Raw genomic sequence first — 24,977 nt, 5'->3', positions numbered from 1 at the left:
TAAAAGAAAAGAAAACATTTCCAAATGGCGTTTTAATATCACCGTGGAACGGAAATCAGTACCAGGTAGCCGCGCTACCTTGATTGTTTGACGACGAGAGAAGAGAAAATCCTGCTCGAATGCATAGATATAGACTAATGCGCGCTACAATTCCACAAGCCGAGTCGCATATAAACGATGGCCCTCCGGCTACAGTCTCCTAAAATAAAATAAAATAAAATAAAATAAAATAAAATAAAATAAATAATAACAATCAACTAGTTGTTTGGAAGAGAGCCCGAGAAGAACACAAGAACAAGTAAGAAATAATAAGAAAAACAAAAAAATATATACTGTAGTATAGTCTAAATATACAAAAGAACAAAGGACATGCATACACTGTCTCTATTTATTACGTCACGATTTTTTTTTTTTCTTTGTGCATCTTGTCCGTTTGTACGAGAAGAAGAAAAACAAATCAAACGCTAATGGCGGCTGTAATTTTCATTTTGAAATTTGAATTCCTCTGCCGAAATGTTTTCGGTACGTGTCAAATGCCGTATCTAACAATCAAACGAAGGGGCGAGCAAAGGCTCACAAATGATTTAAAGTAAAAAATTAAAAAAATTAAAAATAATATCATTTCTGTTCTCTTTCTTTTGTTCTTTCGTTGCTCTTGGAAAAGAAGAGGGGGGGGGATGATATAAAAAAAAAAAAAACCGGATTTATCCGTGTTGTGCTGAGTGAATGAGAAAGCATCGCGGCTTTGGAAATGGTTAATGACCAAGTTTGACGTTCTTCTATTTTGTTTTGTTTTGCTTTTTGTTGTCTTTGCATCGGCAGACACAGGACTAAACAAATCCACAGATGGCTGTGTGCATTCTGTCTTTGTTATACGTATACATATTTAAAAATGAAAAGAAAAAAACAAAACAAAAACGGGAATTTTTGTCTTCGACAAGTTTTTGTTTGTTTTTTGGCTCTTTTTTGGAATTTGAACAAGATGAAAAAGATTATTTTTTTGTTTTGCTTAACTTAACCTGGAACAAACAAAAAAAAAAATTGTTTTGTTTGATTCGCTTGTGTTTGCGAGCGTTCGATTCGATGATGGCGAGAAAAAGAACTTTGTATTTGATATTCTATTTATTCTTCTTTTAAATTCCAGGAAGTAAAAAAAAACAACAACAAAGGGTTGGAAGGAGCATTGATTGCAGGTGCCAGCATATCGGCCGTGCAAATAGCGATTTGCAGCAGAGGAGAAGAAGAAAAGAGGCTTTGAGATAAGTGAGACGAATGAACCAAACGCTCACACACACACACAAGAAAAGAAAAAAAACAAAACAAAAAAACTGGGAGGAGATTTGAGGCAAGCCCGTCAGTTGGTTCCCGCATCCATAAAAAATCATGGAACACACACACTCACATGAAAGAAAATGGTCTGCGTGAAAACGCACGGCAGCATTCGACCTCAAATGCAAAACAATGAGCTGCCATTCTGCGCATTTCTCCGTTTCGAAGAGGGCGCTGCTTTTTTTTTTATGATGGGCAGAGCTTCTCCATTTCAAATGGCAAATTCATTGAGTTTCATCCTGATACGAACTTGACACATAACAAAAGATTTTTTTTTTTTTTCATCCCTCCCCCCGAAAAAAAAACAAAAACAAAAATGAGGTTTCGCACGCAACACATTCCGTTGCAAAGTTATTCTAACCCCATCCGGATACGAACGTGATGTAATAGACGAATGTAATAGGCTCCTCCCTCCTGGAAAGTGGGAGGAGCCTGTCGATGCCGTGATACACACACACAGAGAAAGGAGGAGGAGTTTGACGGAGTATATAGCGACGCGAGTGTAATCATCCCGGCCGTCATTGCAGCGTGCACTTCCATCGGCTGACGACGGAGCCAATTCTCTTTCATCTTTGGATTATTTTCAAAATTTGTGAGAGAAAATAAAAAAGAAGAAGAAGAAAAAAAACAAAAACACTTTCGGATTAATTCCATCATGTTAATGTGATAGTTCTCCAGTGCTCTTTAGTGACGTGTGTGTTATTGTTTTTTTTTGGCGCCCTTTTTTGTTTCATTTGAAAAGGGTTTTTTAAAAAGAAAAAAAGAGAGAAGCCATGATGCAACATCATCAAACGGGACGGCCAGTTGCTGGAGCGAGTAGCAACGCTAGTAACAATAGCGGCAACACTGTCATCAACCGTTCGAAAGGGATGAAGAGTTCGCGTGAAGCGCCAGCCGCTTCGGCGGCCAGCGGATCGACGGCCGAGGCTGTCCACCATCATCACCACCACAACAACAACAACAACAACACGACGCTGAAAGGCGGCGCTGCCGTCGCCTCGACGTCGGCCGCCGCTTCGGCCTCCAACGAGTTCAAAACGAAGACCGTTCTGAAAGAGGCCGTCGATGCCGTTGTCAGCAGCTTCGCCAAACATAGTCAAGGATACGGTCGAGGTAGGAATTTTATGTTATCTATTTAGTTTTTATTTTGTGTGTGTGTGTGTGTGTCTTCGTTTTTGACTTGAATTCGGTGAGACTCGTGCCGCCCATTTTCCATTTTCAAACGAGCTGCGAGAGCATCACATTTTTGTTTTCTTCTATCGTCTCCAATTTCATTTTTGAAACACGATCCTTTTATTTTTTCCCTCTGTGTCCTTTACACACACACACACAAGGAGAAGAGGGGGGGGGCTAAAAGATCCTATTATCTTATCATGAAATTAAGGTTCTTTTTTTTCTTTCTCATCTTCTTACTGAGAAGGGCCTGAGCTCCGGTGCGCATACCAACTGTTGCGTATACACACACACACACACCAACAGTCACAAAGCCAATTGGGGCCCTTTATTTAGTGTGTGTCCTGTATCCCGCCCTACACAGAAAGTGAGGAAACAGCGACTTTAAAAAAAGAAAAAGAAATCAGAGAAGGGAAGCCGGTTTGAATTGATTAAGAAAAGAAAAAGGGGATTGTGAGAGAGCAGACGGCAGTCCATCATCTGTTGACTTTTTAAGCTTTAGAAAGGCCCGTAAGCCATCAGCCGATCCCATGTGGAGAAAATATAATCAGAAAAAAACAGCACACACACACACACACGTAATTCTTTTGAAAAAAAAAATTCTTTTCGATTCGGAACGTCCAAAAATGTTTGGTCTGATCTGTTTTACATATACGGTATGTGTGTAATGTAAACTCAAGTGGGGGGAAGAAGATTATACACTTGCCGTGTACTTTACTCTCTTCAGCGTGGAATTCCAGCCGTATCTTTTCGTCTTCTTGTTCGGAATGGAATAGACTTGGATGAAAAGTTCCACATAAGTACGTACGTACGTACGTACGTGTAAAAAAAAATAAAATAAAAAGAGAGAGGCTCTCGCTTTGCCATCAGTCTCTTTGTGGCGGGAGCGGGGGGGGGGGGTTTGGGTACGAGACAGCCCTGTGATTTGGCGTTACGGTGTGGGATGATGGAAGAGCCAATCACAATAGAGAGGGGGGAAATGTTTTTTTTTTCTTTTCGATAACATGAAAGAGAATGTAGTGGGGGGGGGGGGACACTGCACCGAGGTGAAATTCAAGCTCGTATTTATTATTGATGGTTTTGTGATAAAACTGGGCGTCTATTTTTTTTTTTTTAGATAGTTGCGCCTTTTCTTTGGGGCACTTTTGATTTTTTTTTTTTTTTTATGATGGATATTCTTATGGATCGAAGGTTGTTTTATTTTTAAATATTTTCCCGAAGCGAGAAATCGTGAGGCAGCGGCGTGATCGGTGGGAGGAGGGAAGACATGATTTGCATACGGTCGCGACAGACAATCCTATCCATTACGGACTCACGAAGACGCCGCCAGCGTCATTTGATATCGTTTTTGTTTTGTTTTTTTGTTTTTTTAATGCGCTTTGGTGATATGACATTTGAAAGAAGAAGAAGAGAAAAAAAAAACGAAATAGAAATGTCGATTGGTTTCGACTATTTCTGGAATTTCTCTCTCTCTTTCTCTCTCTCTACATAGTTTCATTTTAAATAATTATCAGCTACTGGTCGACCGAGACGAGTGGCCCCTCTCATTTTCTTGTAGGAGATAAATAGACGGGCCTTGTTTTTTTTTTTCTTTTTCTTAGGTAGACACGCAGCTGATGAAAGAATAGTTGAAAAACAAAACAAAACAAAAAGCGGCAGTATATTCAATGAATTTTATTTTATTTTATTTTATTTTTTTTTAAATTTTGTTATCGCCATCAAAGTGGAACGAGTTCACCTGTTGATGGTGAGGGGGGGGGACATTTTTTTTTGATTTTTTTATTTTATTTCTTTAAGGGGATAGGGAGAGAGGATAAAGAAGAAGTCGTGCGAGAGTGAGTCTAATTGGAGACAATCACACAGGTCAGACCGGAGGGGGGGAGCTCGCTCGATGGGGACATAAAAAAAATAAAAGAGAATCTCGAGGGTTGGGAAATTTTAAAAAAAGGGGAACCAAACACAATGTCACTGCTACAATTTTAATTTAAAAGAAAAAAGACATAAACAGAAAAAGAGAAATATTTTATTTTTTATTTATTTTTTTTTTGCCTTCATTCCGCTATTGCGTAATAAATAAATAATAATAATAATAAAAAAAGCTCTTTTTTTTTTTTTAGAAGGGGGGGGGGATATACACACAACGAAATTCGGGATGAAGATGTTGTTCGTGCGTGTAACGAACGCATTGAGCATCGTCCCAGGAATTCAAAACTATCAGAGATATCAAAAGAAAATCGAAGAATATTTTCTCATCCCCCTTTGTGAAAATATATACACGACAACAAAACAACAAAAAAAAACTAATAAAATTACAATTTTGAATAGAAAAAACAAAACAAAAATTCGTCGCGTATTATCATAATGAGGGGTGGTGATGCTAAAAATGGCCTGGGGCCACATTCAAAAAGGACGGGGCGCTTTTATTTATTTTTTTTTTTTGTGCGAGCCGAGCGTGACTGCAATGATGTCAGAGGTGGCGCCGCCGCCGCCGTCGTTCTTCTCCAAAAAGCCGCGCGCCGTCGTACCGAAATCAAATAAAATTGTTCAGCTCAAGGCGTTTGACCCCCATCGGTTGAACTTTGCGCGCCCTCCTCGTAAAGGCGCCTGTCGATGATTCCGATGCTTCCTCCGACCCCTCGTCGAGCGTGAGAACGACGTTCTTTTCTTTTTTTTCTTTTTACCCTTTTCGTTTCTTCTCTTTAACCGAACATTTTCTTTTTTTTCTTCTTTTTCAGTCACGATTTCATTTCCTTACGATGTTCCCGTTTTTTTTTGTTTTTCCTAAACGATTTAAAATTCGGATGAAAATTGGGGAAAGGTTCACACACGTTTTTGCGAGTTGAGTTGATTGTATAAGGATTTATTATTCATTTTTAGTAGGCACTTACATAACTCGTTTTTTTTTGTTGTTGTTTTTGAAATTTCAAATGCAACAGCGTCGTTGTCCACGAGGCTCTTGATTTGTTGTACTTGAATATTTAATCAATTGTCAGTGACGAGCAATAACTTTTCGGAGCAGAGTGAGGGGGGGGGGGTGTGTTTGTTTGTTTATTTACATACCGGAGGATGTGAGTGACATAAAGGTCGAATTTTTGACACGTTTCCGGCGGTGGCTTCTCCTCGGCGTCAACTGTTAAAAACTGAGCAGAACAACAGCAACGTCAATAAACTTGTTTTTGTTTTCTTTCAACTTGTTGCAATGGTCGTTGCTTGCTCGTTAGGAAACAAGAAGACAAGTCGCGACTGTTTTTATTTTGATATGTATATTTAAATATATACGTCAGAGTTATCGGCCACATCTATTTCTCATTTATATCGCTGGTTGTGCAAGCCCTGAAATGGCCTTTCAATTCGGCCCCCCTGTTCTTCATTCCGAATGTGTTCCATCCGCTTTTCTTTTGTTTTTGTTTTTTCTATTTCTAATGTCTAAATAGAAAACAGGTTTATCTTTCTCTCTCTGTGTGTGTGTGTGTGTTCCAAGTGGTTTCGACCTTTTCGGAATGAATTAGATAATTTTTTTTCTTAAAAAACAAACAAAACAAAACAAAAGTCCTGCGTCATTTGAATTCGAAATTCAACGAGAGCCGTACGCGTTTGTTTTTGTGGAAGAAATCAATCCGAATGGGTTAGGGTGAAGAGAAGCGCGAGCACCGTGTCACGCCCAGCTAACAAGTTTATCAAGGCGAATGGGGGGGAGGGAGAGACAAACATTTTGTTGGTCGTGTTTTGTTTTTGTTTTTTCGAGATAAATCACACACGTCCGATATTTTGGATTGGGAAAATGAAAACAAACTTGATTATTCGAAATGAAATTCTGCTGTTTGCAAGCGTCTAGTGGAACGATTCAATCAACTCGAGCAGGTGTGTGTGTGTGTGTGTGTTCCCTTGGATTTTTTTTTTTATTTATTATTCTAATGAATGCAGCACAAATCGAAACTTGAATTTCCTGGATTTCCAATTTGTGTGTGTGTGTGTGTGGAATACGTTTCGTGTTCACGGTTGACTTTGTTTTCGTTTGAACCGTCTGCAATTGAAGGACATTAGACGTTCCTGGATTGCGTTACACACCTTTGACGCATGTCGCCATTCTCATAGTTAAAAAACATTTTTTTTTGTGGCAATTTCGATGTATTTCTTCTTGCAGTCGTCTCGAAGGCTTTTTAACGATGGGTCGTAACTCAAAAGACGCAAAAAATTTTGAAAGATGATGGGGGATAACGTCAGAGGGCAGAATTTTTATTTGACTTGAAAAAAGAAAAACGTCGTGAGAGGTGCTTATTTTTTGTATTTCAGGTCATGTCCTTTTTATGTGCTATTTATAGAAATTTAGTATTCCTATTTTAAAAAAAAAGAAACATTTTGAATTTGGCGCTTTAAACGGCTGCGTTTTATTTAATTTTTTACAACCGCAGCTGTTGATTTATTCTGATTTTTAACGTGTGGCTCGTTTTGAATTTTGCATATTCAAATTCGCGCCATCAGTCAACGGCGATGGATAGCTCTGCGTATATTAGCTCACTCTAAATGAATCTTTTTTCTGTACGTCTTTGCGTATCATTTGCATATCCGGATGTCGCTGCTTTTGCGGTCTGACTCGTAACGGATACGTACCGAATTTTAAGGAGCTTTATATTTGAGTGCTTCTTTGTTATTTCATTAACTTTTTTTTTTTCCTTTTTAAAATTCAAATGATTTTTTTTTTGCGAATGGCAACGGCGTGCGTTGTCTGCCGTAACATTTGAAAAAGGAAAGAGCGACCCTCGATTTCTGGCAGACGCCGTCACCTCCTCCCAGAGTAAATGGTGACGTCATCCATTCCGCAAATTGAATCAAATCATTTCGTATCATCCAACAAACTCAATTTGAATTTTCTCTAATGTTGTTTGATGATATTTCATCAAAAAAATTGGGTGCAGTTAAAATTCAAGGGGAACGACTTGAAACGTGAACTATGACCGAACAACAAAATGTAATCCCATACGGCGGGACGCGCCGTAAGGCGTTGGCGGCGCCACATGAGAAACATTTTATATTTTTTTAAAAATCTTTTTCCCCATCCCCGACCAGACTGTGTATGTATATATCTCTTTTCAGACAGACGAGATCTGATGGTATAATAGACATATAGGAAAGAAAGGGGATACATATCATTTACATAAAGCAATCATAGTTTCGAAATCTGAGAGGAGCGATCGCCTATACGGAAATCACCTTGTGCCCTCTGTGTGTGTGTGTGTGTAATAATTTATATTCGATTATCATCGACTCTCTCTCTGTTGCCTTGGATACACTGCATCTTTCATCCAGCGCGCAACGGGGCAAACCGAAAAATGTATTTCAAAACCGAAAGAAAAAATTGGATAAAAAAATAAATCAAAGGGCGGACGTAGTTTCACGATGAATGAAGGATTGATCCCCCCGTTTTTGTTTCACCCAGTGTGAAACAGCTGCAATCTCGGTAGATACAAGTTCCAAACGAATTATGCATTTAGAGCTATCGGCGTGTGTTCAACGGGAATATGTAAAACTATTCGTTATTATTTGGGATGATCTCCATTTTTTTTTTTAAATTCTTTTCCGTCAAAGGCGGGTTGTGTATCAACTCATTTGCATAGCAATCACACTAGTCAAAGGAATCGGTCCACGTGTCCATTTGTTCGATTTCACGAATTATTTTTTTTTTATCTGCACGATATTGGCAAATGCAAATTTCTTTTTCAAAAGATTTGGCAACCCCACATACAAAGCCCTTTTTTAAAAAAATAAAAGAGAGAGAGAGAGAGAACAGGTTTATGTGTTGGCTATCGATCATATATCACAGTCTGGCGGCGTCGCCCCCCTCGTGATGCCCATTTTCAATGGGGTCTCGCGTTTCTCACGCGGAGAGATGATACACAAGAAGTTCAAAAAAAAAAAAAAAATAAAGATAAGAGAAAAGAAACAAGGGGAAACCAAGGGTTATGTGTGTGCATCCAGGGTCATTCTTTTAGTCTGAGAACTAACACACAACAAAAAGGAGGAGGAGGAAGAAGAATGGGAAGAAAAGCGTGACCCCCCGTGATCAGCTGTTTAGATAGTCAAATGACGGCCGCTCTTGTGTTTGCACTCCAAATGTTTGGCTCTTTCTCTTCACAAACTTCTCGTCTCCTTTTTCTTTGAATTGTTTTTGTTTTTGTTTTTTTTTTGGCTTGGCGGCGTTCGCCCTATACCATTACATCATTATGCAAAAAAAAATATGTCTATTAAATACCCGCCCTGAAAAGGAATTTTTCATTTTTTTCATTTTTTATTTTGAGGGGGTGCAAAAATTCACCTGATTTTTGTTTGAATGTTTTAACCTTTTTAAATTTTTTGGTTAACATTCTTTTAGCGTTAGCTCATCATAAATCAAAAGAGAAAAAAAGAGGAGGAGGAAGAAAAACGAAAGAGATTCATCAAAAAAATAAAATTTGCATATGGCATTTGGTTAGAAATCCATCAAAAACTAGCCATCCCTTAAGAATTTGACTTGGCCGTTATGATGCACTTCGTCTCCGGCCAAAATGAAAATAAGAAAAGGCCTATAGCTAAAAAAGAACGAAGTTCGTGAGATCAACAGCCGACAGCAAAGATTACGTAATTCGTGTGTGTGTGTGTGTGTGTGTGTGTGAAACACTTGGGGGGGATTAGATAGCGCCCCTCTTTTTTTGTGTGTGTTTCATTCCCCTCCAATGTTGTGCAATTTGAATTCGAAATTTGCGTATGCGAGCCGATTGTTTGGATACGCCGTTACCCATGCGCACGGATTTGAATTTTTTAACAAGCGAGCAATGATTATCATATAAATCATCGTCAGCTAGAATTCAAACTTTTTTTGTTTCAAGTACGTGTCCATTATCGAACGAGTTATAATATTCACGATTTTCTCTTGTTTTTTTTTTATATAATGTAATTTATTTAAATTAAAAAAAGAGAGAGAGAGGCTGTGATTAACCTTACTTATCATCATCTTTGCGTGCTATTAAAATGAAATCAAAGGCGATTTTCGTTAAGATTTTTTACTTTTTTTATTTTTTTTTATTTCGGTGTAACCTTCTGTTTGAAATAAATCTCTTTGTGTGTGTGTGTGTGTGTGTTAGAGATTTGGTTGTTCTTTAAAAGTGATTAAAAGGCAATTTTCAACCCCCGGACGCGCTCACCTTCTGTTATCTCCCCCCTTCTTCTTCTTCTCCAACTTAGCGGAGAGGCGCGCCCTCTGTTCGCAGCCATTAGACCTCCCCCTATTGTTTTTTTTTTTTTTTTTTTTTGCGGCTGTGTATAGTTTTGCCCAGTTTTGGAACGACATCCGCATCAACCGAATATTACGTGGCTCATTAATGGCGGGAGGAAAAGAAAAGCAAAAAATAGCGCAAAACTAGTAATTTAGACTTATTTTTTAAACCTGTTTTTTTTGCTTTGTCTCAAAACAAAAGAAAAGCGAAAAAAAAGTTTGTGATGTGTGTGCGGCTTGATGTAACGATAAATCGTCTAATGTCTCAAGTGTCAATTTTTTGTTACGTAAGAAAGAAACGTTTGTTCAGACTTTCCTTGTAACATATGGGAATCTAGCGAAGAGGGGAGGAGGTTTGTTTAAAGAAGAGTTAAAAAAAAATAAATAAAAAAAATGCAAACTATTTAAATGATACCTCCGTGATGTGTTTGCTCTCTTTTCTTTCATTTCCCACCTTTCCTTTTATTATTTTTTTTCTTTTCTTTCTTTCCTCTCGTATTAATATTCTATTTGGTAAACTTTTATGGTACAATGAAATTTAATTACCTTGCGCGGGGCGAATGTGTGTGTGTGTGTGTATCGTAAAAGAAAGAAGAAAAATGAGCCCTCTCGGCTCATTTATGATTTTTCTTTTTTTCTCTTTCATTTTTTAAAATTTTATTTTGAGGATAGATTTTTATTTCGCTTTCGTTTTAACTAAGAAAGAAAAAGAGAAACAAATCATCGGGAGCTATGTCCGTCTCCACTTGCATCCGTCACTTAAAAAGAAAATCATTTGAACTAATGCGATCATTTCAAAAAGGATTTTCACTTCATCATTTTAATAACTGAACATTTCCAACAATCCTTTTAGTTAAACACGAAGAATGACGCACATCATCGTATCCGATCTGAACATTTTTTAAAATTCATTTTTATTAGTTTCTAGTCAAAAGATTTTTTTAAAAAATGTTTCATTAAATTAAAAAAAAAAAAGGGAAAACCGGCATGTCCGAACAGCTCGGTCGTTATCTCATAACGTCGGTGAGAGATAGTCGATCTCTATTTCGTCCCTTTGGCCGTCCATTTCTTTTTTCAGCTGTCTGCGTATTTCTTTAAAATAAAAAAAGAAAAAAAGAATTTTCTTTGGTCACGAGAAAATCAAGTCAAATTACAAATAAAAAAGAAAAAACTGGAATTATCTATCCATCCATCTGAATATATCCAACTATCAATCTATCGTCTTCTCTCCCCCCCCCCAAAAAAAAAAATCTTGTTTATAAATATGGAAATTGTGAACAAATTCAAAATTGTGATGCGCGCGAAACAGCGGGTTAAAATAATAATAAAAACGAAAAAAAAAAAAAAAATGGGGTCGTCGTTGTTTGTTCCCAATTCGGCGCTTTCCTGTCCACTTCTATATACGTCTGTGAAACTCTTTTGATTTTCTTGATTCTCGTCTGCACACACACACACACACACATCCACCTGTTTGAAATCGTCTTTGTCTCCGCCCGCGACTTGTTTTTTTTTTTCTTCTTTCCTTCTCCATCTCCCAACACACACACACACCAATCTAACTCTCCAATCTCGTGTGTGTGTGTGTGTGACCCCCGATGGTCTTTCGGTAGTTCGTTCCAGCAAACCCCAAAAAAAGAGAGAGAGAGAAGAACCAAAGGAATGCGGATTGAAACGAAGCGGCCAGGTACGAGAGGTGGCTCGGAGGGTTTTCTTCTTTTTTTCTTGTCCTCTTTTTCTTTTTTATTTGTACCTTTTGGTCTTCATCATCTTTTTCCTCCTTGCTCCTTCCATCCTCTTCTTTTTTTTTTTTCTTTTCCTTGTGTTCTGGTGGTTTTGTTATGCACCCGGCTTTTGACTCCGCAGGGCGATTCTCTCCTCATCAAGAAAAAGAAGAAGCTTAGAGCGACGAGAGAAAGAAAAGGTAACCCCTCCTCTTCTGGAGCCAAAGCCACCAAGTCCACCAGGTAGACTTGGCAAGAGCCAGACACGGCCTCACCGTAGTCGATGCTCGGCCTCTGAACCCGAACGTTCTACTTAGTTTTTGTTTGTTTCTTGTTGTTTTGTTTTTGGTTTGTTTTGTTTTGTTTTGTTTTGTTTTTCGGCACCGTTTTTCTTTTTCAAATTGCCGATGTGCGTCTTGTGGCGACGTCAGTTGGCAAACAGGAGCGACGTTGCAGTGTCATTTTGAAACGCTTGTTGTGCCGTGTCGAACAGTGAAAACGGTCTGAATGTGATTGCCATCCGCTTCAGCTCGTGTCAAACGACATCAAAGTTTCTCTCGTTTTTTGTGTTTTTTCGGGGGAGGGGGAAAGACACACGCGAGAATCTGGTCGCATTTGAGAAACAACAAACAGGCCGGGACACATTGAATTAAATTTTTATGCAAATTTTTTTTGTTGTTGTTGGTTGGCGTTGGGAGAAAAGCAAAAATTAGAAACACGAGTTTGAAGTTAAACGAGTATAGACCTGTCGGCTAGTGGCAACATGTTGCTCTCCGACTATGATCTGCCGTGGAATCCTAGCCGCATTTACGAAGAGATTGGCGTACGTCCACGCACCAAAGGTAAATCCTCTTTTCATTTCGATCATCATCGGATTGCATTTGATGCGTTTTGACCGATTGGTCAGTTGTTTTGCTGCGTTTTGGCCGATTGGTCAGTGGTTGACCAGACGTCTGGTCCACCATCCCTTCAACCTTTAAAAAGAAAAAATTAAATTCCCCCCATCGAGCCTTCATTCTTCTCTTGAATTTTTAGATATATTCTTATAAATAAGAAAGAAAAAGGGAATTTTTTTGTGTATAGATAGATATTTTTTTTTTTTTACGGGGTACCGTGTAACGCCTCGGGTCATATACACTCACAAAGAGGTGGTGGTTACCTGAGAGAGAGAAGGGGCCTCCCTTCGTCTTTCTTCCGTTTAGAAATTGTTCTATGGCTGACGGGCACAAGAAGAAAGAGCTACGGCTGTTTTTTTATTTTTGCTCTCGTACAAGATGAAAACTCTCTAAACCAAAACATTTCTTTTCTTTCTTTATTTTTGCATATAAGAACGAACTCATTTCCTTGCCTTTGCATTGAAATTTGCGCTTTATTTCGTTAACAACAACAACACACACGAAAGAAAAAGAAAAGAAAAGGGGGAAGTTGATCGGATGGATGAACTGGTCACGCCATCCAGCACTCTGTTTAGGTGCCACAGTTGCAGGTAGCTTATTCTCAATGCTTCGTGATCAGAAAGGAGAAAGAGACCCTGAAGCAAGCGTATCAAAAATCATCTGCATTCCCTCGTCGTGCCCTTCTATTCCTTGATGCCTGCGAGCCACTTGTGTATTTGAAAAGGAATACAAGAAAACACGCGCACGCAAAGATGGAAGACTCACAAATGAAACACGGAATTTGAATGTCGTACAATCTATCGCTGTCGATCTTGTATTAATTAATTTTTCTTTTTGTTCTTTCTTTTTCTGAAATAGTGAACGTGGTGGAAGCGCTGCAAGAGTTCTGGCAAATGAAACAAGCTCGAGGGGCCGATTTGAAAAATGGAGCCCTCGTCATTTACGAATCGGTGCCGTCCTCTTCGCCGCCCTACGTCTGTTACGTCACATTGCCAGGTGGATCCTGTTTCGGCAGTTTTCAGGTACGTGCTGATTTTTGTTTTTTGTTTCAATTCGAAATTGAAACGGGCGGGGCTAAATGAGGTTTCTCTCAGCTGATGGATGTCGTCATTCCCAAAGACAAACAGAAAAAAATCGATATCATTCACCAGTGTTACTCGCTGGCGCGTGTGTAGAGGCTTACGTGCGAGAAGCATCGGGTTACGTGTGCCGAGAAGGCGGACTGGAAAAAAGGCATTTGGATTCCGTCTTTGATGACGCAAAGGACAAAGAGACGAGAGCGATAGAACCAAGACACTGATCTGCATTCACGTATGGATCGAAAGCCTTCTGTTGAGAGATGCGATTCTCCGCTTGGGACGAAGGCAACAGTAGTGCCCTGTTTAAGAAATTCGATGAGGCAACACAATATGGTACCCGTTGTTGTTGTTTTTTTGTTGAAGGGAATTGACCGACGGGCACAGGTAGAGAAATCAAGGCGTTTCACCTCCAAACTCTTGTTTTGACATTTTTTTTTTAGTTTTAGGGCGGCAAATTTCAAATGCAGCCTGTAGCTATTTTAGAAATGCACTGGAAGGGATCTTTCCTTCCTTTTTTTTTTTTTTTTGTTGTTTTTGCGGGCGTTTCAGGAGGGACGCATCCATCATGTGGAGAACAATCTTCAGCATTCAGTGAGAAACAGAGATGGGGCCAATGAATATTGGATAGGTGAACGTATTATTTATGGATGGGTCAGAGGTCGTCGGTCTCATCTCTTATCTTTTTCAACCCTAACCCGAAATAAAGATCGTACACGTTCCTTCGATGTTTTTGAACCTCTGCCATCTTTTTTTTTTCTTTCTTTCTTTCATAGATCCCCCCCCCATAAAAGAAGATTTTTTAAAATTCTATTTTATCTTTGCTGCTAAAGAACAAAAATTTTCGTCATCTGAAATTCGTCAATAAAAATGTTTTTCTCTTTAAAAGAAAAAACGTTGGTACGTCTGCCACGCGTTTGAGGGCGTCATAAACGCTTGTATACGACAGTTTCCTATCTTGAAAGCTTTATTATTATTTCTTTCAACAACAACGAAACATTCCGCATTCCGCTGTACCCGCAGAAAATAAAAACGAACAAATTCCAAAGAAAAAAAAAACTAAAATAAAAAGACAAAACTTTTTTAGGTGTTTTTTTGTTTTTGTTTTTCTCGCAAACGGACATATTGTGTGTGTGTGTGTGTGACATTGCGTGTCCAGTTTACACGCCGATGAAAACTCGTCGTATTTTTCTTTTTTTAGCGTGCGCACACGCGCAAATCAAAACAAAAAAAAAAAAAACACATTCCCGGCTCGCATTTAACGGACCGGAAATGTCTGATATTTATTTATATTCATTTTTTTACCTACCTGGTTCGGTGGTTAAACTCTCATCATTTAAAAGACACGCCTACCTCTTCCGTTTTTATTTTTGGAAAATGCCACAGAAGTGCGGCGGATGGGAGGACAAGAAGCTCAAATGGGGTGGGATTGTGTTGTCAACAAAGTTGATCTCTATTTTTTCTTCGTTTTTTTTTTTTTCAGATGGGAAGAAAGTCATCGGCTTTTCTTCTCTTTGTGTGTCCCTTTTTTTTTACCTTAAAAGGTCATCTTCAACCCTCTCTCTGTTTTTTTTTGGGGGGGGGATATCGTCCATTCTGCAGTGCACGCACAAGGGTTTCCTAATATTTATGTCTTACCTGTAGGCTATTTCGAGGAGGGGGGGGGAATGTTGTGATGCTGAGGGTTTTTCCTTTTCCGGTTTTTCTTGTTAGACGGTTGTCTCTTGAAGGGAAGAAAATAAAACCCCTGGGTATTATTGGACGGATGATGGATGGCCTTTACAAGATTTTTCAAGCGTTCCTCTTTTATTTTTCAACCCCCTCCTTCTCCTAGTTACCTTAACCGCCGCCATTTTTAAAGAGCTCTTCTCATCCCCCGTTAAACAATTCCCACGAAAAAGAAACGAAAGTCAGCAGTCGTCCTGGGGCTGGGGCGGCCCCCATATTTTCATTTCTTTTTTTTTTAAAATAAAAATATAAAAACATTTGGAGAGTTACAACATCCATCACTTTAGTAGAAGGTGGGCTCAAGCCAAAAAAAAAAGAGAACAATGGAAGACAATTTGGTTGAAATAAATGGCGTCGAGTTAAAACAACAAACGCGGAGAAAAAATCAAAATGGGAAGGCTAATAGATCGATCGTTGGTTTCTGATAATGATGATGATGACAACAACAACCGACCAATCACGATGATGATGAGGGAAATATTCAAATCCCCCAAAAAAAAAGTAGCGAAAAAAAACCACAACAAAACAAACATAAACAAACGGTGTGTGCTGATCAGTTTGATTAGTCACGGTCTCGAACGAAACTGTGCGCTTCTATTCTTCATTTTCTTTTTTTTTTGAAACGTTCAAATCGAAAAAAAATAACCATCGTAATAATAGCGAAAAAGAGAAAAAATGAACGAAGGGGGGTCCGATGTGATGATGGGTTGCCGCCGTGATGATGCGGCGAAAAAGAGAAACATGTTTACGCTTCATCATCATCATCGCGGTGGTAGAAGAAGAAGAAGAGGGAAAATAATCAAATAGAATATCATGTGTGCGCGTTTGTTATGTTGCCCCGTTGTGGCCGCTTGTTGTAGTTTTGAATAATGGACCTTAAAGTCCCCCGACCTTCTTGTCGGTGTAGGAATGAATTGTTTTATTTTTTTAAATCAAAACAAAATGTTTTAATTCTTTTTGTTTTCTCAATTCAAGAATTGCCCTACTAAAGCGGAGGCGAGACGCAGCGCCGCCAAGATCGCGCTGATGAATTCCGTTTTTAACGAACATCCGTCCAGGCAAATCTCTGACGACTTTATCGAAAAAGCTGTCGCCGAAGCCCGAGCCTCTTTCAAGGTAAAGATGATTTCAATTTATTTATTTTTTCTTTCTTTTTAGCGATTATTTAAAATAAGAAAAAGAAAAACGGCCATTCGCACGAGACTTTTATTATCATTTTTATCTACGACTTGGCATCAGCGTTTTTTTTTAAAAAAAGGGCGAATGGAAGGGATTTTTTAATTTTATTTGAAACGTTTCGTCTGTTGTTTACAACTGCACGAGGATGTCAAAACGCGCCGTGTCAGCCGTCAAATTCTGTCGGTAGGGGGAGGAATCTTTCAAAATTTCTTTTGGCTTCGAGAGGCGCTCTCCCAATAACGAAAGTACGTCGTGTCCAGACACGATTTCTTTTCTTTTCTCTTTTAAAAAAAATAAAATAAAAAAAAAATTCTTTATATGCCGTCGTGATGTGACAGGACGATGCACTCACGAAAAGAGGCAAACCCTCCGCCTTATGTTCTTGCAGCGATGTCACTTCCATGTTGATTTTTCTTCACAGTTATGGAAGAAGAGAGGAAGCCAGGAGCCACTTCTCTCGTCTACAGTTGGCAACAGCAGCTTAGCGTTCTTCTCTTGTTTCTTTTTTTGATTCTTCTTCTTCTTCTTCTTCTTCTTCTTCTTCTTCTTTAACAATCACTTCAACAGTATTTTTTTTTTTTCTTCTTCTTCTTTCTCTTTTATATACAACTGAGAAAAGGGGCGGAGGCTGCAGAGTCCAGGTAGAAAAAACGGGTACATATTCAAATTTTTGTTTTTTTTCCAGCGATGATTTGGGCCTCCCAGTTTTTTGTTGTTTTTCTTCTCTTGCGGGCATGTTGTTTTTCTGATTGTGTAGCCACGAAGAGGCGCTGATGTTGTCGTGTCTGTTGTTTTGAAACTGTAGGGCGATCCGGACGAGGCGGACAATCCGAATACGGGCATTGGTGCCTTCCGCTTTATGCTGGAGGCCAATAAAGGGCGGACGATGCTGGAATTCCAGGAGCTGATGACCGTCTTCCAGTTGCTGCACTGGAACGGCTCTCTGAAAGCGATGCGTGAACGCCAGTGCTCCCGACAGGAGGTGGTGGCTCACTACTCGCACCGCGCCCTCGACGACGACATGCGCTCACAAATGGCCCTCGACTGGATCGCTAGAGAACAGGTCAGAGTCTTTTCGGTTCTTTTTGTTTACTCATTTTGTTTCTTGTTTTGTTCATTAGTTTGTCTTTCTCTTTGAATGACGGCACGCTAAACACGTTAAAGAATTTAGGTATAGATTTTGATATTTTAGTTTTTTTACTTTTAAAATGATGCAATTTAGCGCGAGTGAAATACGAAGCGTTTGTTTCATTACAAGGAGACAAACTGATAATAGTTTTCGGGCTTTTTAATTGTCGTGTTTAACCGACACGGGGCAAAATGTAGGGGAGCTAATCGGAGGATCAGTGTGTTTTTGTTTGTTTGTTTGTTGTTGCTGTTGATAGATGGCGACACACTTGTATCTCATCGACAGGCTAATAAATTTGGAATAATTCAAACAAATTTCTTTTGTAGGAGACTCCCGGTATCGTTAGCCGCGAATTAAACATGGCCGAACGGGAATTAGAAGCTGCCCGCTTGGCTGGACGAGAGCTTCGTTTTCCCAAGGAAAAACGAGAAATCCTGATGCTCGCCTGTTCTCAAGTGGCCCACGGGGACGGACTGTCCAGTTAGATGTTCACATTTTTTTTAGAAAACAAATCAAGGATTTGGAAAATAATTCGCAATCGTTCAAGTCCCGCCGTTCAGCAATGTGGATTTGATTAGGACGGACAAGTATACACATCATTTGTTTTAATGTAACACACCATTTTGTTTTTGATGTCTCATTTCTCATAGTGCGTGTACAAGTTGTGTGTGTGTGTGTGTGTGTGTATTTTGTGCGGTTATGTTTTCGTTTGTGTATAACATGTAAGGATCGACGTGGCTCTTGTTGTGTTTATCTCTCAATGATGCGCGTTATTTTTTTGTTTGTTTTTATTATTATTATTTTTTAATAATCAATGTCAAATCGTATATACTTGTAATAATTGTGTCTAATTGTTGGTGAATATTTGCATCCCTCCTTTAAAAAAACAAAAAATGTGGACTTTCTTCTTCCCGGTGTTTATTTCTTCCCAATTTCTTCCAAAAAGAAAAAAACAAAACAAACATAGAGGCTGTTATTCAAAGCCAATTACACACACACACACACACACAGTAAAATCAAATTCATTTCACGTCCCCCAAAAATTCCAGTTTTTTTTTCAATCTCTGCTATTTCCAGTGACAAATCAGCCCCATATCCAGCCCCGCTTTCTTTTCTTAAAAACACACGCAACATAATTAGAAAGAGAGAGAGAGAGAGATAAAGCTCCGGAAAGAGAAACACGACACGAAGAAAGAAGATGCCATCCATTGTTTTGTTGTTTTTTTTTGTTTTAACGCATTAGTTCGTTGATTAACTAACAAACAAAGAAGAAAAAAACAACAACAACAACGACAAGACACACAAATTTTGGAAATCGAGAGATAAAGGGAGAGAGATACGTAAAAAAAAAAATGAATTAAATCAGAAGGATTAAAAAAAATAAAAAATCAATTTGTTTTTTTGTTGCGTGCTTCTGTGTATCATATATTTTAAATAGGAAAAAAAAAAGAAACAACTTTTCGTGTTTGCGTGACATTTTATCTTTATTTCTATTTATTTTTACTTGGAACACGTCAACGAAACAAATTCTGGACATAATAATAATTTGCACGTGATCGTGACGTCATCTCACATAATTCGTTTTGAATACAATGCAAAGACACCATTTTGTGTTTCTCTCGTTCGCATGTCTTTCACTTTGTGATTGATAATAAAACAATTCTGCGCTAACCTAAATAGCTGTGCAAAGAGTGACGCAAGAGCCTAGAGCAAATTTGATATTTGAAAACATTTCCATTTCAATTTTTTTTTCTAATTGTTTAGGGCAATGATATTCCGCTATCGCTCGACATTCGCCCCGCCATGTTCTGCGAACGCTGACGACTCGTTGTATAAATCTAAATGATGACGAATGTATCCCAATTGATTTGAGAATTGCAACTAAATCGGACTCACGAAAATTGTTTCGTTTTCGAAGTTATGGCCGAGAACTTTCTATTTCATCACTGGCAATTTTAATTAAATTTTTTTTTTTTAATGCGGCTTTTTTTTTAATTTTTAAATAAAAAGAATTGAGAAACGCAAAATATAATAACACAAGGCGGCGTGGCAGAAAAAAAAAAAGGTTTCCGTCTAAAATGAATTTCTTCGTCACGGTGTTTCCACCTTTTTTTCTCCTGTTCATTCATTCAATTCGAAGACATTTAACCATTTAAAGGATATACGGCCGTTATTCTTCCGAATACGGACGATGGGTAAAAAAAAAAAAAAAAACCATTTGAAGAAAGAAGACAAGGTTTATTTTTTTTTTTCTAAACAGGTGCAGAGTGTGAAAAAAAAAGTGAGATATGGAGCAATCAAATAGCTCGTCTTCAACTTTTTTTTTTTTTCACTCTTCTCCCCACCCTTCAACCTCCCAAGCCATTTTCATCTGAAAATGGGGTAGTAAATTGTATTCTTGTTTCCTTTTCATCTCCCCCCCCTCTGTCTCTCTCTCTCTACTCCTTCTCCATCTGTTGGCAGTCTAATTGCAGGTTATTATACCTGTCGAGGAGGTTTCCATAGGGATCTCTTGTTGCTAGTCCAGCAGCTGCTGCCGATGCCTCTTATTTTCGAGACCTTTTTTCTTCATTTTATTTCAAAGGTATATATTGCTATTATTGTACGTTTTTTTGTGAGGGGGGGCTTTCACACACAATACCGCACCAACAATTAAAGTGAATTAGGGAAAACGGTTGGGAAGCTGATGGTCTTTTTTTTTTATTCGGATCGAATCGGCAGCAAAAAAAAAAAACGGCATGATGTTAAAAAGAAAAAGGTGGAAACGAAATTTCAATGGTCTATTCAATTAATTTCAATTCAAAAAATAGTTCCAGAGACCCGGCGATTTCCTAAGCGACCGTGGAGGGCAGCACACACAAAAAAAAGAGAAGGGAACGGAACTGATGATGATGACAGGCAAAAGTGAAATACGGTAGTAGTATAGTAGTAGTAGTAGTACATAGTGCCATCATCATGTGATGACGAGCCGATTCGCTTAGAAAAATAACGCCGGGAATAATATACAAAGAAAAGATTTTTCGATGAAAATCACCGGGTGGCGGTTGGTGCTGACGGCTGCGGCGTTCTTTGTCTCTTCATGACACGCCGAGTGTAAATTCCTTTTTTTTTTTTTTTTTTTATGTTAAAAAAACAAAACAAAAAAACTTAGTGGCTTTGATAGTACAACTGTCCAGAATTTCAGTCGGTATAACTTTTTATTTCACGGTTTAGACAACGGTGAAGGATTAGGTCAGCTGTCAGGCCGACCAAGTTTTGCAAGCCGGTCAAGTAAACATTCATTCCAATTTCCAAAAGTATTGGCCACGTCGATGACAAAAATTGACAATGATCTTAATTATTTTCCATCACGTTCAATGGAGAAAAGCAATCGTTTGATTCAAGTTCAGTTGGATTTCATCAGTTTTTAATTGTTTTTGTTTTTTCCACTGACAAACTGGAGCCTTCTTCGAAATTGCATTATATTGGCCAATGTTCTTTTTGCTGCAGGTATGTGAAACCATTTCTGTGTTGATCGTTAACCGCGAAATGAGAGGGCTCGGTTCGTCACGGAATAATCAGCTAGCCATTTGTAATCGGAACGGTCGTGTACTGAGGCGGCTCATTATTTTCGCTCGCCTTCCAGCCCCTCTGCCTGCCATTCTACCTGTGCAATAATTAGAATTCGAATAAACGCAAATCACGTCCAAAAAAGGGCAGCACACATTTAGAAGGGCTCGAGACAACTTCTATACGATACCGTTAAAGCAGACGATAGAAGAAGAAGAAGAAAAAAAAGAAAGAAACACGATTAGTTATATGCACCTTCTGGCTGATGGCGTGATGAAACTTCATTTCAGTATACCACTCTTGGAGCGGGTAAATAGCATATGCAACAAAACTATGCTGGATTCGGTCGTGAGGCAGATGTGGGTCATCGACGGAACATGTTCTATCTTACCCTCCGGGGCTTCATATACGTAATCCGCCAGTTTTGGCTGAAGGAAAGAGCTCGTTGCTAAGAGAGATTAAATGCACCAGACGAAGAATGCGGAAATCTGCCACAACTGTTGCCAGTATATGCACATTCTTTCCCCAATAACACTGCATTCATCGATTTTCTTTATCGTTAGTTCGGGAATGCCTCAATCTTGTATAGGTTCCTGTAAGTCTTTGCTTATATTTTCCTGTTTAATATTGTTCTTTTGATAAGCCTTCATTAACTTAATGCAGGTAATGATATTAAAAGCTATGGAAGATGCTGCACAGATATTTGAGAAGACAAAAAACACTGATTGTAAACCCAACTTCTAGCTTTTATTCAGAAATTATGTGGACCAATATACCCTATCATATAAACATATCATGATTTTCTTTGCAACCTTAGATATAATGACGTGCTGGCTGAGCGGACTATCTTCTACAACTTTGCCTTCAACGGCTGGGCATTCTTGGTTAGCTCCTGCAGTTTCATGGCAAGGCCCATGTTTCCTTGCACCTTAAGGCGTCCCTGAAAATAAGCCTGTTGGGCAGCCAATTTGCCAGCAAGCATTTGAGTCAAATCATCATCCTTCATGCTGATGGTCACATCTCCCTTTTCACCTGTAACAAAACAGAAACGATGCCATCAATACTGGTGATATTGGAAAAGGATGATGATGAACCATATTTACCATCTTTAGCGATTCTAACGGAACCCCCGTTGTTCTTTGCGTCGACGACCCAAGAACCCTGCTTACCGCCCTCTCCTGCCACCTTGAAGAGGAACACGCCTCCTACCTTCTTGGTAAGTTCGGCTCCACTCTCGGCCAAGGCATTTTGCATCAGCTCGAAAACATCTGATGACTTGAAGCCTTCAATACGAACACTTCCGGAAGCCTATATTAACAAATTATGAAGTTAATTTCTCAAATAAGAACGAAGTTTGTTAAGAGTATCTCTTTTACGTCTTGCACTGTCATTTTATGGTAGGGAGAAAGCTGATAAACAAAGCAACGTTGCCATTCGACAACATTTGACCAATTATTGCGTTACTTGCTACGTGGACTTTGGACGAGTTAGTTTTTTTTGTGTGTGTGTGTGTCGACGTTAAAATGCAGAATATTTCTATCTCTTTCTGTTATACAATCTGCAAGAAATGCTGTTGGGAGTGTAAAAGGTGACACAGCAACTAACCTGTTTTTCTACTGCCATTTTGTACAAAGCAACGACGACTGCTCCTCCAAGACCGATGTTATGCTGAAGTGCAAGTTTGCAATCGGGCACCTGTCTTTTGTCCGCCTCGCCACGAAGTTGCCACGTAAGCTCTGCGCACTGTGCTAAGCCTGAATGTGTTATGATAGTAAAAGTTATCAATCATGTTTGTCAATAATACTCAACGAGAAGCAAACGCGATAAGAATATAAAGTGGCAATGGTTCAAGGACCATCACAAGTGCAAGTCAACATGGAAATGTTGGATAAACCCGGCTATATTTACCCGTGGCTCCTAAAGGATGGCCTTTGGAAATGAGACCACCGCTAGGATTGACAACATATTTGCCACCATACGTGTTATCTCCTCTGTCGATCATCTCGCCGGCTTTGCCTTCGGGACATAATCCTAGCGCTTCGTAGGTAATGAGCTCATTGGCAGAGAAACAATCATGCAATTCTACCACTTGGACGTCGCTTGGTTTCAAACCCGTTTTGGCGAACAGTTTTTGAGCAGCCACCTTTGTCATATCGTAGCCCACCTAAGTGAAAACGAAAAGCATTAGTTTTTTTTGTTTTTTTTTTCTTTCTACAACACGAAAGACGAGAGCCGAAAAATAATGCGTACCAACTTCATGCTGCTATTTTCGCCAAAGGTTGAGCTTAAATCGGTCGCCATTTCCATACCCAAAATTTCTACGGCTCGATTTAGAAGACCATGTTTTATGGCAAAGGCCTCAGACACCAGGATCGCTGCGGCAGATCCATCGGAAGTGGGGCAACACTGCAACTTGGTCAATGGGCCGTATACAGGTGGCGAAGCTAGGATCTGCTCCAAAGTATATTCGTCGCGGAATTGTGACTTCCTATTTAGAGATCACAAGGACAATGGTATTTCTTTTTTCTTTCTTATATGCTAAGATAATCCACGTCATTTGCTTACGGATTGTTGACGGAATGCTTGTGATTCTTATAAGCGATTTTGGCCATATGGACTTCCTTAGTTCCATACTTTTTCATATGTTCCAAACCAGCAGCACCAAACCATTGGGCTGCGATTGGAGCAGGTTCAATACCGACGTTCTCGGCCAGAGCACCAACGTGACGATCCATCGGATTTACGCGATCATCGTAGCCCTATGAATTAAATGTGACAGGCTGATTCCAGGGAAGAAATTGAAAATCTAGACAAAACAAACCTTCCCAGTCAAAGAGCCCCTCTTCATTTTCTCGAATCCTACAGCCAACACACAGTCAGCAACACCACCAGCCACAAGTTGTTGTGCCAAAAGCAAGGCTGATGATCCAGTTGAGCAATTGTTATTGACATTGTAAATTGGGATACCACTCATTCCCAAAGGATATAAAGCTCTCTGTCCACAGCACGATTCACCTGTTGAAATACAGACATATAATTATTGCCCGTGAACTTGAGCACAAATTATAATTAAGTCCACACCATCAACATATCCAACAACAGCCTGCTGGACTTGTTGATAAGCTACCTTTCCATCATTAAGGGCATTTGTAACTGCTTCAGCAACCATATCCGGGTAATCAAAATCTGAGCGCCTACCAGGCTTCTCAAACTGCATAATAATGTAAAAAAAATGGCTCGATTTTTTAAGCGTTATAATAAATTATTTTGCGTTTTTTTTTTACCTTGGTCATTCCGACACCAATAACGTAGACTTTCCTCAACATGTTGTTAGCCATTTCGATTGATGATTGGCAATATGCGTATTAGTGAACTGTAGCACGTCCGTTGAAGAAGTGATCGGCCACACGAATTATCGTCGAAGGTGATTAAGGCAAGACTGAAATGTCCTGTCATAACAAGTAAATACAATGTTTTCGAGATATAGTAGGAGGCGGGGGGGGGGGAATGGGTGTATCGTTGGAACGTGGAGCACTATGTCGTGGAAATTATTGTGGAAATTATTGTGGAAATGGGCGGGGCCAGAGTCGGCTATTTTTACAGAAGAATTGTTTGATTGTAGGCTACAATGCACACATGAGGCATTGTATCAAATCCCTGTCACGCCATGCTTTTATCAACAGTCAGAAGCGATGGTCAGATATAACGTCCTTGTCGTCAACTATACATCACACACATTGCATGGTTATTGCTGGCCTAAAAATTCGAAATGACTAGTGGAATTGCATACAAGAATGGATGTAGTCTTTGTTGAAATACCCAAATGAATTGCTTTTAATGGACAAATTCAGGTTGGAATAATGTTTAAAGATACCACGTGCCGGGCAATAATTTCCGCGGTTAAAGAAAACAATGACTCCTCCCATTTCCACAAGGATTCCCACAGGA

At 39.2% G+C, this 24,977-nt stretch overlaps 2 protein-coding genes and 1 long non-coding RNA gene across 4 annotated transcripts; 2 read left to right on the top strand and 1 right to left on the bottom strand.

Annotated features, from left to right (window-relative positions):
- The first annotated feature begins 1,651 nt into the window (after positions 1-1,651).
- LOC116921894 (LIX1-like protein) lies at positions 1,652-18,956 on the top strand. 2 transcript variants are annotated; one of them, XM_032928256.2, is made up of 5 exons: positions 1,652-2,442; positions 13,227-13,390; positions 16,148-16,288; positions 17,157-17,414; positions 17,807-18,956. In XM_032928256.2, exons 1-5 carry the CDS (start codon positions 2,103-2,105, stop codon positions 17,963-17,965), a joined length of 1,062 nt encoding a protein of 353 aa, XP_032784147.2. In that variant the 5' UTR covers positions 1,652-2,102; the 3' UTR covers positions 17,966-18,956. The 2 variants fall into 2 exon arrangements, with proteins under 2 accessions (XP_032784147.2, XP_045028408.1); XM_045172473.1 differs by lacking the exon at positions 1,652-2,442 and adding an exon at positions 11,731-12,314.
- Positions 18,957-20,444: 1,488 nt separating this feature from the next.
- Positions 20,445-21,820, top strand: LOC116921893. The gene is made up of 3 exons (XR_004393697.2): positions 20,445-20,573; positions 20,694-21,624; positions 21,693-21,820. It is a non-coding gene; the product is annotated as an uncharacterized LOC116921893 (long non-coding RNA).
- Positions 21,755-24,511, bottom strand: LOC116921888 (sterol carrier protein 2). The gene is made up of 9 exons (XM_032928252.2): positions 24,314-24,511; positions 24,111-24,240; positions 23,851-24,044; positions 23,595-23,788; positions 23,280-23,517; positions 22,938-23,193; positions 22,635-22,783; positions 22,133-22,337; positions 21,755-22,061 (listed from the first exon to the last, which is right to left on the bottom strand). Exons 1-9 carry the CDS (start codon positions 24,365-24,367, stop codon positions 21,880-21,882), a joined length of 1,602 nt encoding a protein of 533 aa, XP_032784143.2. The 5' UTR covers positions 24,368-24,511; the 3' UTR covers positions 21,755-21,879.
- Between the last annotated feature and the right edge of the window lie 466 nt (positions 24,512-24,977).

Source organism: Daphnia magna, linkage group LG4, assembly GCF_020631705.1.
Source record: "Daphnia magna isolate NIES linkage group LG4, ASM2063170v1.1, whole genome shotgun sequence".
Lineage (NCBI taxonomy): Eukaryota > Metazoa > Arthropoda > Branchiopoda > Diplostraca > Daphniidae > Daphnia > Daphnia magna.
Note: the sequence above shows the minus strand (reverse complement) of the source record. Positions and strands in the feature narration are given on the sequence as shown.

Bases quoted from the DNA above. Each gene is read 5' to 3' on its own strand.
- LOC116921894 (XM_032928256.2), top strand. From the start codon at position 2,103: ATGATGCAACATCATCAAACGGGACGGCCAGTTGCTGGAGCGAGTAGC. The intron at 2,443-13,226 runs GTAGGAATTTTA...TTTCTGAAATAG, and splicing joins TAGTCAAGGATACGGTCGAG to TGAACGTGGTGGAAGCGCTG. The intron at 16,289-17,156 runs GTAAAGATGATT...TTGAAACTGTAG, and splicing joins AAGCCCGAGCCTCTTTCAAG to GGCGATCCGGACGAGGCGGA.
- LOC116921888 (XM_032928252.2), bottom strand. From the start codon at position 24,367: ATGGCTAACAACATGTTGAGGAAAGTCTACGTTATTGGTGTCGGAATG. The intron at 24,045-24,110 runs GTGTGGACTTAA...GTATTTCAACAG, and splicing joins TGTTGTTGGATATGTTGATG to GTGAATCGTGCTGTGGACAG. The intron at 22,784-22,937 runs GTAAATATAGCC...TAACACATTCAG, and splicing joins CCATCCTTTAGGAGCCACGG to GCTTAGCACAGTGCGCAGAG.